The 16054-nt window shown below is 39.4% G+C and overlaps 2 protein-coding genes across 6 annotated transcripts in view; one reads left to right on the top strand and one right to left on the bottom strand.

Moving 5' to 3' along the window:
- The window catches only part of LOC111861621 (F-box/LRR-repeat protein 2), an 11593-nt gene extending 7094 nt beyond the window's left edge, over window positions 1-4499 (bottom strand). Inside the window, exon 1 of one of the 4 annotated variants that reach the window (XM_023846334.2) lies at window positions 4260-4499. Coding sequence is in view for 1 of the 4 variants with exons in the window: in XM_033750402.1 (XP_033606293.1) it covers window positions 1631-2192 (562 nt within the window). In the remaining 3 variants the exon portion in view is untranslated. Of the gene's footprint in view, window positions 1-1630; window positions 2675-3851; window positions 3941-4259 lie in introns of those variants that run through there. The other 3 variants (XM_033750400.1, XM_033750402.1, XM_033750401.1) reach the window with 3 other exon arrangements.
- The window catches only part of LOC111861632 (F-box/LRR-repeat protein 17), a 31016-nt gene continuing 19029 nt past the window's right edge, over window positions 4068-16054 (top strand). Inside the window, exons 1-2 of one of the 2 annotated variants that reach the window (XM_023846357.2) lie at window positions 4068-4156; window positions 4445-4502. The gene's annotated coding sequence lies outside the window, so the exon portion shown is untranslated. The remainder of the gene's footprint in view (window positions 4157-4444; window positions 4503-16054) is intronic. The other variant, XM_033750403.1, reaches the window with a different exon arrangement.

Here is a 16054-nt window from a genome sequence, read left to right as displayed (position 1 = left end):
CAATGTCTAACACGTCACCATTTCCCGCAGGGGAATAATGAGTGGGGCACTGTGGTGCTGAGATTTCGAAATTACTTATATCAAATAAATCCATAAGTTTCAAGCCTGAGGGGTTTGAAACTCTGATATTCCAAAAGGGGTTCTTAGCATTCAAATCACCTGCCAAAATAGACCTTCGTCTGAAACTTAAGAGCTCAGTGATGTCAGCATCACTCCAGACTTTGCCTGGAGACTTATAAACATCTGCAAGCAGCACTTTGCTATTACCAATTGGTATGCAGACCCTTGTCGCTTCTACTGAACCAAGGGGTGGTAGGTCTACATGGTTATGGGGAATGGCTTTTCTTACAGCAACGGCAGTCTCGCCTTTTCTGCCCGAGTGGAGGTCGATTCTATAAAAGTGGTAATTTGGAATAAAGAACCTCTCATGAGGTTTCAAATGTGTGTCTGAAAACAGGGCCACATCTACGTGTAGGTCTTGCAGCTGTTTACCGAGCTCATAGCCCTGCCTCCCAATGCCGTTCGCATTAAATGCTATGACTTTGAGAGGCCTATGAATTGTAGTGGCCATTCTGTTTCATAAGGTTTAGAACAATTTTGATAATGGCCATTATTTTGTCCTCTTCGGACACTGCACCAGTGACCTCTGTCATAATCTGCTGTACTACAGTCACTACTCTCAACATATTGTCGAGATATGGACAGTTTACATGAGTAGCCTGAGTTGACTGACCTGTTTTTTTGTTCCTGTACAAGGACCGGGACGCTCTGTTTCGTGGCTTCTGGTGGAACTGTCATTTGAACTTGGAGATTTTGAGGTCGCTGCTCCTGCGATGTGCTGCCACGGAGCGCCGCCGGGGTAACGATATTCGAGGAGAACACTCTTCGCGTTGTAGTTTTGGATGCTCTCTGCGATTTCCTCCTCTGCAGTTTCTCCCTCGCGTGTCTGCAGCCCCGACAGTTGGCGGGATGGGGCTTCTCCTTCCTTCAATTCGCAGTTGCAGCAAGCTGGAGTGGAGGCAGCGTTCTCCTTCTCAGGGAACTCTTTGTGCAGGTGCCCACCCCCGCACCACATGCAACGGGGAGGTTGTTTGCAATTGGCCCAGACGTGGCCAAACTGTTGGCAGTTGTGACATTGCGTAAGGCCACTCTGTGCTCTATATGCCTCAACCCGAATGGAAATGTGGCAAAGGCTTTGAATATGGAAAATTTCTTGTGATTTTGCCGTCCGGGGTAGGGTGATAAGGTAGAGCGGAAGGTTTCTTGCTATCCTTTCGTCTGAAGGCGACCCGCGGGTGGTTGTCATCTGTTTGACGCTAACCACATCAAATCCCAGGGTTACCAGTCCATCAGATATATCCTCCGCATGGGTATTGTGAGGGAGGTGACGGATTACAGCCTTTATGGGTTTTAGGGACTTGGGAAAGAAGGTAAAATAGGAAAGTTTGTTGTTGGATAGATGGGACCTGACGGCTTCGAAATCCGCAATGCTTTTGGTGAGGACTCTGGTCCCGTTTCTGGTACTGCGGAACTCGAAGTCGCCTTTGACCACATTTTTCAGTTGCTTCTGCAACTGAATGAGGTTCACTGTGGACGTGAGAATTATTGTGGGGAGCCCTGCCTGCTTTACCTATGGTTTCCTCCTCCAGTGTAGTGGCTTCTGCACCAGAAGTGTCTGTCTCCATCGTTGCCTCCCTGAGGGGGGCGAAGTAGATTTTGGTGGCAACCTCTGTTTTGGGATTCCTTTCGACGGCTGCCGTTGTTTTCTTAGGAGTCGGTGCGAATTCAGCGGTACTCTGTCGTTTCCTCCTCCGGACTTCTTTGAAGCCTTCCACCCGGGCTGGAATAATTGTGCCTGATGCGCTGGCCTTTATCAGGGACTTCAGCTCGTTCAGCGTAACTGTATAATTTCCATACAGCGCACTGAACAGCGTCTTGCCGGAGAGGGCCTTGCAGTAATTAATCCTATTGTCGTCGGCGGCGCTGACTATTGCCGCCCATTCTGCACTTTCTCCAATCGCAGCAGTTGTGAAGCCGGCCACGTCCTCAATGCTGCACAGGATGTCGAATAAGCGCTTGTATTTTATTTTGGCATCGGGGTATTGCATAATAATTTCTTTAAATTCGGCCTGTAGAGCGGCACGTTTTCCGGCCCAGAATGCCTGGTACCCCGGCACAGGGACGCCAGCCATCTCTGGCTCGGCACTTACAGATTCAACAACCCAGCCGAGTACTGACGTATACGACTAGAAGATAGTAAGACACAACTCACTGCCCGCACTGAATCCACAAGCAATGTTGCTCAATGATCAATCCGACCTCCTAACACACAGCTGTTCTCCTGACTTGACAAAGAATGAATTGAAGAATCCTGTCACTGGGTCAACCAATCTCACCTTTTTCAAACCAGTCCTGTCCTATCTCAATGATACACTGCTAATAACCACTTGACTTCCAGTCGATCTGCTCCTCCGATCTGCTCGATCCTACAGCACACTAATGATTATCGCTCCAACCCCGAATCTGGCGCGATGAAGTGTCGCTGTGATGATGTCAAACAGACAATCTTCAGTGCTGCTGAATTTTTTGACTCCTGATCTGACTGCTTCTTGTCCACGCGGGACTATTTATACCTCGGCGGATGCTATACAATGAGCGTTCTGTTGTCCATCACCGGGGAAACGCTGCCAGATTCGAATCCAAAACTGTGAGTGCAAACTCAGGATCTCTGCTGTGATTTCACTCGGAATCTCTTGTGATACTTGTGACCTCGTGATACTGAACAGTCGCCGGAGCTACACTCTCTTACACATATAGCTAGCGTTCGGACGGGATAGTGAATACCTTATCCAAGAGTTAGTTTCATCTGTTGCTTAGGAAATGCTAGCACAGAACACCTTGTAGAAGTGTTTGGTTTCATCCGTTGTTACGCAACGGCCCACTGTTATTGCGTTCCCATGGAAGTATACTTTCCGGTTTCACCCATTGTTACGCAACGGAACCTCTTATCCTTTAATCTCTGGGGAAACGCGTTTTTTGTTTCGGCAATTCCTATGCAACTGTTATTGCGTTTCCATGGAAGTATACTTTCCGGATTCACGCGTGGCCGGGTACAGATGGTAGGTATATAAAAACACGCGCGCATTCGAATTCAACGTTGTGTCAAAATTTCGAAGCAATCGGTGAAGAACCATCGGAGATTTAAGACGACTAACAAACGAACATTTACTTTTCGGATTCACGAGTGGCCGGGTACAGCTAGTAGGTATATAAAAACGCGCGCATTCGAATGCAACGTTGTTTCAAAATTTCGAAGCAATCAGTGAAGCACTTTCGGAGATCTTCGAATGGTAACAAACCAACATTTACGTTTTTATTTATATAGATAAAACGCCACACTCCCATTGTTGCCTTGCGTATAACGGTCATTAACCTAGCAACGCTGTGTCCATCCACGTTACAGTATTATTGGAATTGTCCAAATTATAAAATTATTTAACGTCTGAAAGTGACTGAATAATAATCTCTTACCAGACGTCAGAATCTACGATTGCTCGAACACACAACATAAGCGCACGAATTCTCTCATTGTGAGTTTTGCGTCCGTTATTATGAATATGAGTACCATTATACCGAGTTACTAAAAGGTGTATTATTGTTTTATGATCGCAATAACATAGGAATGTTTACTTAATTAGTTACTGTGCCGTAAAATCAGGCATATTCTTTATACTGCTGAACATAAGCACAATAGATCACTGTACATCGCGGTGCAAGGGCCGAGAAGGCCCACGCCTTATACACGTACATTCATTCTACTATTGAACATGGCATGTAGACGGAAATGTTACCTCGTTTTCTCCTGCTGCTACTGAAACAGTGAAGATGCCCGAACAGAATTTCCCACTGATCAAACACACCTATGCTCAGAACTGTCCACTATATAAAGTGTCTTCACATCCGTTTTATATGGCTAACAGAATTGCACAATACTCCGAAACATGTTGTGAAAGGTCACCGAATTACAGTAGGCGTGTATGATATGGAACAGCCGATGACGCATCGAATCTTGCATTAGTACCAGAAAACGGTGAAAACCACTTATATGTAAAGTTTTATTTTGTATTTACATTGCAAGTAGGACACTGTGATATATGTAAGTTGTTTGTAGTTGCAATATGAATCTGATTTGTTATTAGTATGACGTTACATAGGTTAGAAACACGTCTTGTATATTAACTTTATAGATCCTTATTTACCTTAAAAATTCCAATCGATTACTTGAAGATTGAGCCGAAATTATTTTTCGCCAACAAATAAACCGTACATATTCGTCTCTTTCATTCTTAACGTAGTATAGTATCGATAGTTTTACATTAACATTGAAGTGGGTGTTGTGGTGTACTGAACTTTGGGGTTTGAACTACTCAATTCTTTTTTCAAGATGGCGTTACAGTGGGCATCAATTGCTAAGAATTTGGTAGTAGTGCACACCAGTACATGTAAGTAAACTTTTGCTTTGTCATGGTTTACTTTGTAGCCATTTGAAGTATCTTTGAAATGGAAAATTTGACAATGTTACTTTTAAGGGCAAAATGTAACAGAACAATTCTGGAATTACCTGACAACAGGGTCATAATGCCCTGGAAGGGACACTGAGTCAGTGGGATGGTTAGATTATCACTCATAGTGGTAAGGTACAGTTGTCGCTGCACCTTTCTTGGCCTTGGAACACTGGAGAAGAGAGAAATATTGCACTCCTGGGAATTGAGCCCAGGCCATTCAGCCCATAACCCATTGCTGTACAGAATGAGCCGTCCCAAATCATGAGTAGTGATTCCAAATCAAATAAGACTGGGAAGCATACTTGGAGACTATGAGCAGCTGTATAAGGCATGGCAGTAATTGGTACAGTGGAAGATAATAACACGGAGTAAAAAAAATTCTTTTAATTGAGTTTAACTGGAAGTAAGAACATACCCAAAATTTAGCCTGGGCCAACAGCAGCTGCAAGAGAAACTACAGAAGAAATTTCCTCACCACTTGATGGTTTATGTGACCACTGTTGAGGAGACTGTAGACTATGTGAACATATATGTCTACAGGAAATTGTTCACTGTTCAGTACAACAGATAGGGAGATCCAGCAGAAACTGCAGGCAACAAGATCATGGCTGTGCTTGGGAACTTCTATCTTGGGATGAAGAGAGAATATTACATGAATGTTGTCATGAAATTTGTAGTACTCACAGGACAGTGATTTGTTGGTGATATTGAAGGCTCGAACATGAGCGTAACCAGTAACTGGTATACTTTCCAAGTACCTCCTCAGGAAGAAAGTTACACACTTAGGAACCATTAGGAAAAATAAGCATACCCAGCAGTAAGATTTCATATTTTAGAATTTCAGAAGGGTATTATTTTGTATCATGTTCTCTAGAAAAATAAAGGTCTGTGAGATTTGTGGTTATCATGGCAGTGCACATGGGCATGTGGTTGGATTGGTGGTACCTATTGCAGGGCCGAGTGAATTGTTTACTGACGTCTACCTGATGCCTTGATATTCCTTGTGAAATCATGTACCACACCAGCTTTTACCTGTTTCCTCTTAAGTTCTTCCCATCTCTCTACCTCGTTGAAAATTCTTTTTCTTGGTTTCTTAATTTGGAAAGATAGATTGAGTCACCAACATTCATTCCTTTGTTTTTGGCCTTATGACTGCAAGCCTCCACCAATGGTATCTCCACCTTATCGTGGTGGTGGGGTTTGAGAGCTCCTGAGACCCTGAGAGCTATGCCAGCGGTAGCATAGCTACTAGTAGGGCCACCCATGCCGGACAGGTCAAGGGGTGGGAGCCAGACAGGGAGGGATACCCTGTTCCTGCAGGTTGGGGGTTGGGCGTGAGGCTAACGACTGCACACTGTAAAAACTAAATTGTTCAGAAATCCGAGGAAAGAGTAGCCGGACGGACCTATTCAAGACGACCTGGAAAATGTATAAAGGATTTGAGAATTGGATCTTGGAATGTACTATCTCTTTACAGAGCCGGAGCACTAAAAATGCTACTTGAACAACTAGATATCACTGCTATACATGAACTGAGGTGGTTTGGTAAAGGAGTCATGGAAAAGAGGGATCATGTTGTATTCTATAGCTGTCAGAAGAAGAGTCGCATGTTTGGAAAGGTTTTATTGTTAATAAAAAAAGGAAGCATCTTATTTTAAACTTCCAGGCAAAATCTCACAGAACATGTAGGCTACAAATTAAGGGAAAGTTTTTTAATTATAGCCTTATTTGTGCACATGCCCCAACTGAAGATAAAAGTGATGAGGAGAAAGACTCCTTTTATGATGAATTGGATGAAATATATGGCGAATGTCCAAAAAGGGATTGTAAAATAATCACAGGGGACATGAATGCCAAAGTGGGGAATGAGGATGTATATAGATCAGTTATTGGAAAACATAGCCTACATAATAAGTCAAATGATAACGGGATGAGATTAATAAATTTTGCATCCTCAAGAAACATGGTAATAGGTAGTACAATGTTTAATCATAAGGATATACATAAATGAACCTGGAAATCCCTTGATGGAAATGTGTTTAATCAAATTGATCACATCGTTTAATCAAATTGATCACATCCTAATGTAAGGCATTGTTCAGATTTGATGGATTTCAGGAGCTACAGGGGAGCCAACATTGACTCTGATCATTACTTAATAATATCAAAGATTAGAAGTCGAATGAAGACGCTGCCTGGGGCAGATATTGACTCTGACCACAACTTGCTGGTTGCCAAGTTTCGAACCAGGTTGAAGAAAATTATAAGATTCCAAAAGCGCAGACCTAGATGGGACTTGGAGAAGTTATATGCTCAAAGACAAAGCGTGCAGGAGACCTAGAAGAGAAACTCGGTGCAGTTGAAGGTGAAAGCGGAAATGCTGAAGTGCAGTGGAACAATATAAAAGAATGCATGTTAGATACTATCAGTGATTTGGTTGGTAAAGTTGAGAAGATAGCAAGAAAACCATGGGTTACACAGGAGATGATGAGTAAAATGGAGGAGCGAAGGAAATGGAAGAATGTCAACAATGAAGAAGGCAGGAGGAAATACAGGAGACTGAGGAATGAATTGAAAAGAGCCACGGACAGGGCCAAAAAGGAATATCTTGAGAAGATATGTAATGAGATTATAGAATTTCAAAGAACAGGACATTATGATTTGATGTACATGAAGACAAAAGAACTAGGATGGAAAGAGAATCATGGGATTCAAAATGTTGGCATCGAAGACTCCCAGGGGAATAGAATAGTAGATCAGAGGCAAGTGCTGAAAATTTGGGAAAATTATATTTCAGAACTATATGATCGACCTAATCGGCCAGAAACCTTAGAAGTTGAACCGGAAGAAGAAGTAGATACAGACGAGAAAGGACCATATATTTTACAAAGTGAGGTGGAAAAAGCTATCAAGGAAATGAGGAAGGGAAAGGCTACAGGAGATGATGATGTACCTGGAGATGTGCTCAAGTTACTGGGAGAAGGTGGTTTGAAAACACTGACAAAACTAATGAACACCATATATGAAAGTGGAGAGTGGCCCAAGGACTTTACAGAAGTTACAATGATTGCCTTAAAGAAAAAGACAAAAGCTACAAAATGCAGCGACCATCGCACAATAAGTCTTATTGCACATACAGCAAAGATAATAGCAAAGATACTTAAAAGAAGAATTGAAAGGAAAATAGAGGATGTACTTGGAGAAGATCAGTTTGGATTTAGAAGAGGAAAAGGAACCAGGGATGCAATTGGGATGATGAGAATTATAGCGGAACGAACTTTGGAGATAGATGAAGAACTGTGTGTTTGCTTCATAGACTGGCAGAAGGCATTTGACCGGGTAAACTGGACCAAATTAATGCAGATCCTGAAAGAAACAGGTATCGATTGGCATGAAAGAAGATTGATTAGCAAATTGTACATGGATCAGAAAGTTAGAGTACGACTGGACAGGGGGGAGACAGGAAGTGTGCAGATTGGAAGAGGAGTTCGACAAGGATGCTGTTTATCACCAATTCTGTTCAACTTGTACAGCGAATGCCTTACCAAGGAAGCTCTGGATGGGCTCGGTGACTTCAAAGTAGGAGGGCAAATTATTCAAACTGTGAAATATGCAGATGACCTTGTGTTAATGGCTAAGGAAGAAACTGTGCTACAGGGCATGATTGATAGACTAATTGAAATTGGAAGGTGCTATGGCATGGAAATGAATGTGGAGAAAACAAAAGTAATGAAAATTTCGAGACAACCAACCCCAGTCACAATAAAGATAGACCAAAAACAAGTGGAGAATGTGAAATGTTTTAAATATTTGGGTAGCTTGTTAACAGATGATGGAAGGTGTACTTGTGAAATTAAATCCAGGATTGCCATGGCAAAAGCTGCATTTAGCAAGAAGAAAATCTTTTTACCAGCAAATTGGGCTTAAATTTGAGGAAGAAACTAGTGAAATACTACATTTGGAGCATAGCTCTGTATGGGGCTGAAACATGGACACTTAGGGGAGTAGATCAGAAACATCTGGAAAGTTTCGAAATGTGGTGTTGGAGAAGGATGGAGAAGATTAGTTGGACCGATTATGTAAGAAATGAAGAAGTGTTAATTAGAGTCAGTGAGCAGAGGAATATCCTACACGAAATAAGAAAGTGGAAGGCTAATTGGATTGGTCATGTTTTACACAGAAACTGACTTCTAAAAGAAGTTATTGTAGGAAGGATAGAGGGGCGGATAGAAGTGACAAGAAGATGTAAGAAGATGCTGGATGACCTTGGGGACAGAAGAGGATACTGATATTTGAAGGAGAAAGCTCAAGATCGCATTAAGTGGAGGAATCGTGTTGGAAGAGACTGTGGACCTGTCGTCTGACAGATTACTGATGATGATGATCTAATGCAAGGAAGATACTTGGATCCCATGCTAAGAAATTGAATTGTGGAATATTAGTGGAACAAGGAGTTGCAACCAAATATACTGGATTAATTGGTGAATGCCTGGCAGGTCTCTCTGATAGTGAGGATGTCAGTGAAGCTTGGAGGGCCCTCACAGATGTTATTATAAATGCTGCTGGTGCAGTCTTAGGAAGAATGGAAAGGATAAAGTATAAGAATTGGTTTGATGGAGAGTGTGAGCAAGTGACAAATAAAAAACCAGGCGTATAAGAGAATGCAGCAAGGGAACCATACTCGAGGGGCCATGGTAGAATACCGTGAAGCGAGAAGAAAAGAAAAAAGATTGCATAAAAAGAAGAAAAGGGAATATGATAAACAAGAACTGACTGAACTGGAGCATTTAAGAAGTTCAAACGAAATTAGAGCGTTTTATCAAAAACTAAACAACAGGCGAAAGGACTTTCAACCTAGAACCTTATGTAGAGATAAAGAAGGCCCAATATTTAATAGCAATGAAGCAATACTGGAAAGATGGGTGCAATATTTTGAGGAATTATTAAATAGTAACGCCTCCGAACAAGTGGAAGGTATGACCATAGACCAGAATCAAGGAAATTTTGAAGCTGAAGAGCCAGTGCCGACCATAAAAGAAGTATCAAAGTATCAAAAAATTGAAAAATAATAAAGCTCCAGGAATGGATCTCATCGTGGCAGAATTAGTGAAATTTGCAGGCCCAGAATATGCCAAGCACTTACATCAGCTAATAGTTAAGATATGGATAACTGAAATAATCCCAGAGGAATGGAACTTAAGTATTATATGCCCCATCCATAAGAAAGGCGATGTCATGGTATGCTCTAATTATAGAGGAATTAGTCTGTTGTGCATAGCATATAAAATATTTTCCAACATTCTATTTAACAGACTCTCTCCATTTGTGGAAGGCATAATTGGGGACTACCAATGTGGGTTTTGTCAAGGAAGATCAACTAACGATCAGATTTTCACTATTCAACAGGTCCTTGAAAAGTGTAATGAATTCCAAATTGAAACACATCATCTTTTCATTGACTTCCTATCAGCCTATGACTCCATAGATAGAGATAGTCTTTTTCTGGCAATGTAAGAGCTGCACATTCCACGGAAGTTAATCGCCTTAGTCAGCGCCGCTATGAGAAAGACCCAATGCCACATTAAGATTTCAGAATATGTTGTCCAGCCCTATAATAACTAGAAATGGAGTTCGACAAGGAGATTCCCTAGCCTTTCTTTTGTTCAATATAGCATTAGAGAAGGTAGTTAGAGATGCAAGCATCAACACAAGGGGAACTATATTCTATGAGTCGGTTCAAATTTTGGCATTTACATACATACATACATACATACATTTCATTTCAGAAGTCCAAACAAATGGACATGAAGGTCGTCATACAAACACACAGATAACAAAATAATTAAAACTAATTGTTTATGTTATGCTCCACATATTCAGAAACCGTATAAAAGGAATTATTCATAAGATATAAAAACAGCCTATTTTTAAAACTAATTCTATCCTCTTTAAGGCTTTGAATGGTTACGGGCAATCTGTTGAATAGTTTAATGGCAGTAAACATAGTACTTTTCTGAAAAGCAGAAAGATTCAAGTTTGGCGAATTTAATTGCTTTCGATTTCTTGTATTCAAACCATGAACATCTAAACCTGAACAAAATTTAGTTTGATTATCAATCACAAACCTCATCAGTGAGAGAATGTATTCACATGATAATGGCAGTATATTCAATTTCTTAAAAAGATCCCTACAAGAGTCTCTAGGTCCCACTCCAGATATAATCCTTATTACTTTTTTTTTTTTTGTAATTTAAAAACTCTAACATTATTCGTTGAGTTGCCCCAAAAAAATTATTCCATACTTAAGAATAGAGTGGAAATAAGAAAAAGAAACCATTTGTAAAATTTTTTTACTCATAAAATAAGATAAACTCCTAATTACAAAAATAGCTGAACTAAGTTTAGGGAGAATATACTCTACATGACTCTTCCAGTCTAAATTCTTATCAATTTGCAGACCCAAAAATTTTATCACAGAAACTTCATTTATAAACAAATTCCCACTAGCAACTGCCAGAGAGTTATAGGACTGTTTTAGAGCAAACCTAATAATATTAGTTTTAGTGATATTTAAGGCCAACTTATTAGCCGTGAACCAATTTATAATAAGAGACAGTGTACCCATGACTTTATGCTTAAGCTCATCATAATTATTACCAGTAACCAAAACACTGGTATCATCAGCAAAAAGAAAAACTTTAGCCAATTTATTAATATATGGAGGCAAATCATTAATGTAAATAATAAATAGAAGTGGTCCCAAAACCGACCCCTGCGGAACCCCTTGTTTAACTCTTTCCCAAGATGAAAAATAATCCTGACCATCATTAGTTTTGATGTACACACACTGTTTTCTATCCCATAGATATGATTTTAACCAGTTTAATATACAACCCTGGACTCCATAATGCTCTAGTTTAGATGTCAATATCTCATAATTAACACAGTCAAAAGCCTTAGCAAGGTCACAAAAAATCCCTGCAGATGATATCGATATAATTGGTAGAACACAAAAATCTATGAAAGAAGCTTTTCTTAATTTGGAAAGAGCAGCAAAAAAGATGAATCTACAAATTAACCAAAATAAAACAAAGTACATGCCAGTAACCAAGAAAGACTGTGCTAATGGACCTACATATATTGAAATTGGATCATTATAAATTTGAGGTTGTATGTAGTTTCACTTACCTTGTATCAGAAGTTAACTGTAAAAATGATATCAGTGATGAAATAAAAAAGCGTGTACTTGCAGCAAATAAATGTCTCCATGGCCTTAGGAAACACCTGAAATCCCAATTAATACCCAGGAAAACCAAAACTATGATGTATAAAGTACTTATAAGATCAGTGCTATCTTAAGACTCTGAGACCTGGCCACTGTCAAGATCGGATGAAAGACTGCTAAGTATATTTGAAAGGAGAATCTTCAGATATATCTTTGGACCAGTGGAAGAAAATGGAATATGGAGGAAGAGGTATAACCATGAGCTATACAAACTATTTAATGAACCAGACATTATTGGATTTATAAAGGTGAAAAGTCTTGAATGGACTGGACACGTAATACGTGCCAGCGAGAATAGAACCATCAAGAAAATGCTTAGTACAAAACCAGAAGGAAATAGGAGAGTGGGAAGACCAAGACTAAGATGGGAAGAATGTGTGTGGCAGGACATGTGAATTTTGGATGTAAAGAACTGGAGAAATGTAGCGTCAAATAGAGAAGAATGGCGAGCAATCGTGAGGAACGCCAGGGCTCACAAAGGGCTGTCGTGCCAGTGACGACGACGACGACGATTGCAATTTATTAGAGTGGGACACTTACTATTGGATGGCTTCATCCAAGTAAGGCTAGTATATGGCTCTTACTGGGGGCACCATTAATGTCCAGTATTTGTTTACAGTAAAGCTTTATGTATCTGATACTACAGAAGCTGCTGAAAGTGAAGTGTTCAACATCCAAGCACATTTCAAGGCGATGTTAGAAATTCTGCTGTATGTTGAAGTTCACATCATGTGATTTCTAGAATAGAAATTTCGAGTCTTGTCCATATAGCATGAATTTTTCTGTAGACTCTCTGTATCAAGTTTTATCACGAATAAGTGTTACACATTTAGACCCTGAGAATGTGATTATCATAGTCCTCTGGTATTATCAAAAGCAACCTGTGGGATCAGCATTGAATTCTCTATGGTGTTTGTTGGTGCACTGTCCTACTGCAGATGGTGGTAACTAATTATCAGTAATTGCTTAGCACTGTAACTATGGTTAGAGACCAATACATGATGAACATTTACAGTTGACTAATGACAAGAACAGAAGTGCAGTGATTCCAAAATTAACCACATAGCTCTTATTCCAGCAGGAATCAGTCTGATATGCTTATGTGTGTTCCCAGGATTGAATATATGTGAGTTATATTGTAGGAATGTGCTTTAACATCGTATCAGATCATTTTCAACAACAACTACAGTATCGGATAATTGGAGTGCTTTTTTTTTCTTCTAATTTTTATGTTTTTGGACAGCAGACAAAAAGACACAAAGGTTCTGGACTTAATGGTAGCAAGCATTACCCGAGTTCAGTCTCCTCTTAATTTCCTCCTGGATCCGGTTTTGATTTGTATAAATTGTTCCCAAATATCTGAACTGTGCCATATTTTCAAACATCTGTTTCCTATCTTTATGTCATGATTTTGCCCTGCATTTTTGTGACAAGACAGCAACATATACTTAGTTTTCTCTGTTTACCTACACAGACTTTACTATACGTTTCATTTAAACACACATTAATCAGCCTAACTAGTTTCATGGGTATCCCAAAGTCTGTCCGAATATTGTACAATACTTCCCTCCTAACTGAATCATAGGCTTTCTTGAAGTCTATGAATAGCTGATGTACTGTCTCATTGTACTCACATTTTTTCTCCAATATCTGACGAATGCAAAAAATCTGCTCTGTAGTTGATTTGTTATGTCAAAATCCACACTGCTGATCCCCAACAATTTCATTTATATATGGACTTAACCTTGAAAGAGGAATATTGAATAAAATTTTGTATAAAGTTGATACTAGTGATATCCCCTGATAATTACTGCTGTCAGCTAACTGTTGATACTATGCTGCACGAATAATACAGTACACTTGCAAATTGCTATAAAGTAGTTCTGTAACTGTGTTAAAGTGTCAAGTCTGTAGTCTGGAAAGTACAGGAAGGTCAGTTCATGGGAACTTAAACGTCAATTTTAAGAACATTAACTAACTTAAACCTTCCTTTAAATCAGTAAGTTCCAAATGTAAATTTTCCTCATATAATGTGAATTGAAAATCTGTTACATAATAACATGGTAGATATCTAACTTGCATGTGAAGTGACAGTTTTTATGTACCACCAGAGTAACACTGAAATTCAGGCTTAAATGTGAAACTCGGATGTATATGTACATAGATATAAGATTTTTATGAGGAAATGCACTGTGTAATTCCACTGGTAATTTAAGTGGAAGTGATGAAACAGTGTCTGAATATGCTGTACTGCTGAAACAGTGTCTGAATATGCTGTACTGCTGAAACAGTGTCTGAATATGCTGTACTGCTTCCTCATAAAAAAAATAAAGCTATCCCTGTACCAGGCTGTGAAGGCCCATAGCGTTGTGAGACGTTGAGGGTCCCACATCATCTAGACAATCAGCTCAAAGATGGCGGTAAGGTTGTCAGCCTTACGTGCCGGCTGCGCTTTACTCCCAAGGAAAAATATTTAATTAATTCCTGGTACTCATTTCTGTTAGAGGCTGAGTCGACCCCAACAGTACTAAAATGCTCAATGGCATGTTGCATTTTGTGATCCCAATTACAGGAGCAGTATAGTTTTCAAACAATCTTTTATGTGTCTGTGCTCAGATGGAAGTCCATTGTCGATAATGGTAAGCAGGAAGTAAGTGATATATAATTTTTCATTATATCTTATTGTTTTCACAACGAAATATGTAAGAATGTAGCAGTCATTTTATAATTTGCTGATGACATACAAATGTTCACAGAAGGTTCTCTTGTTTCATAATCGATCCTGGGGAAGAAATAGGCACACTAAGACATTACTAATGTAGTGCCTCAAATTGCATTCCTCATGAATAAATGTCAGCCAACCACAATACTGAAATATTTTGTTGAAAGAAACTATATCACTTTGACGATTGCATATTGCAGTTTGTGTTCTTTTGCCCATAACTTGTCTTTACCTTGTGTTCAGGGTGTTGGATCCAATTGGCATCCACGGCCCACAGTTTTGACATATATCTAAAATCATTTCTGACACAGCACCTATGCAGCTAATGGTAAATGAAAGCAGCACATATGCACAGCAGGAAATTTCAGAAACTTTTTCCTCAAACATTTTGTGCTAGCATTAGAGGTGGGAAAATATCACATGGTTTTACCTGTACTTAAATTGGTGGGTATGGTATCCAAACCAACACTTAAAGTCATACTATTAAGAAGATGCCTGTGGTTCATACCCTTCTCTCAGGGATCTGTACCACTGGAAAGTCCAGAACTAATCACATGTTTACATGGTTTCAAAATCAAATTGTGTTAAATCTGGATAAAACAAAAATGATAAAATTCACCCCAACAGCAGCTACGAGCTACCCTCTATATGTGTATACATTGATTTTGTGACAAAGAGCTGAAAGATATAGAAATAATAAAATTTCTCGGTTTGCAGCAGGACAGTCATCTGTCTTGTAAGGGTCATATCGATTTTTTGCTCCACAAGTTGAGCACAGTTTGTTTTCTAATGCGAAAATTATATTGAATATATATAGTCTTAAAGCTGTCAATAAGGAACTTCATAACTTGTACCCTTCCCCAAGTATAATTAGTATGATCAAGTCAAGGAGGATGAGGTGGGCAGGGCATGTAGCATGAATGGGGGAGACGAATGCGTATAGGATATTGGTGGTAAAGCCAGAAGGAAAAAGACCACTGGGAAGATCAAGGTGTAGGTGGGTGGACAATGTTAAAATTGATCTTAGATAGAATGGGATGGTATGGATTGGATTGATCTGGCTCATGATAGGGACCAGTGGAGGGCTCTTGAATTGAATTGAATTTATTTACATTCTATAAATCCTAAGCAGGTTTAGTACCTTTGGATACAGAACAAGTCAAAAGGTTACATACATAAGTACAGGCAATTTTAGCTTAAAAATTAATATAACTTAATTTTACACCATTCTCTATTTACATTGAAGTATTCATCTAAAGAGTAGAAGGAATGAGCATGTAGATAATTCTTTAACTCTGATTTAAACTTTTTAGTATCATTGCCCAAGTTTTTAATACTTTGTGGCAGGTTGTTGAACACTTTTATGCCAGTAAAGTAGACTCCTTTTTGATATACTGATAAAGTTGATGAGGGTAGGTGGAAGTTATATTTTTGTCTAGTATTCATGTTATAGACATCAGAATTTAATTTGAATTTATCTTT

This window comes from Cryptotermes secundus, unplaced genomic scaffold (genome assembly GCF_002891405.2).
Source record: "Cryptotermes secundus unplaced genomic scaffold, Csec_1.0 scaffold43, whole genome shotgun sequence".
Classification (NCBI taxonomy): Eukaryota; Metazoa; Arthropoda; class Insecta; order Blattodea; family Kalotermitidae; genus Cryptotermes; species Cryptotermes secundus.
Note: the sequence above shows the minus strand (reverse complement) of the source record. Positions and strands in the feature narration are given on the sequence as shown.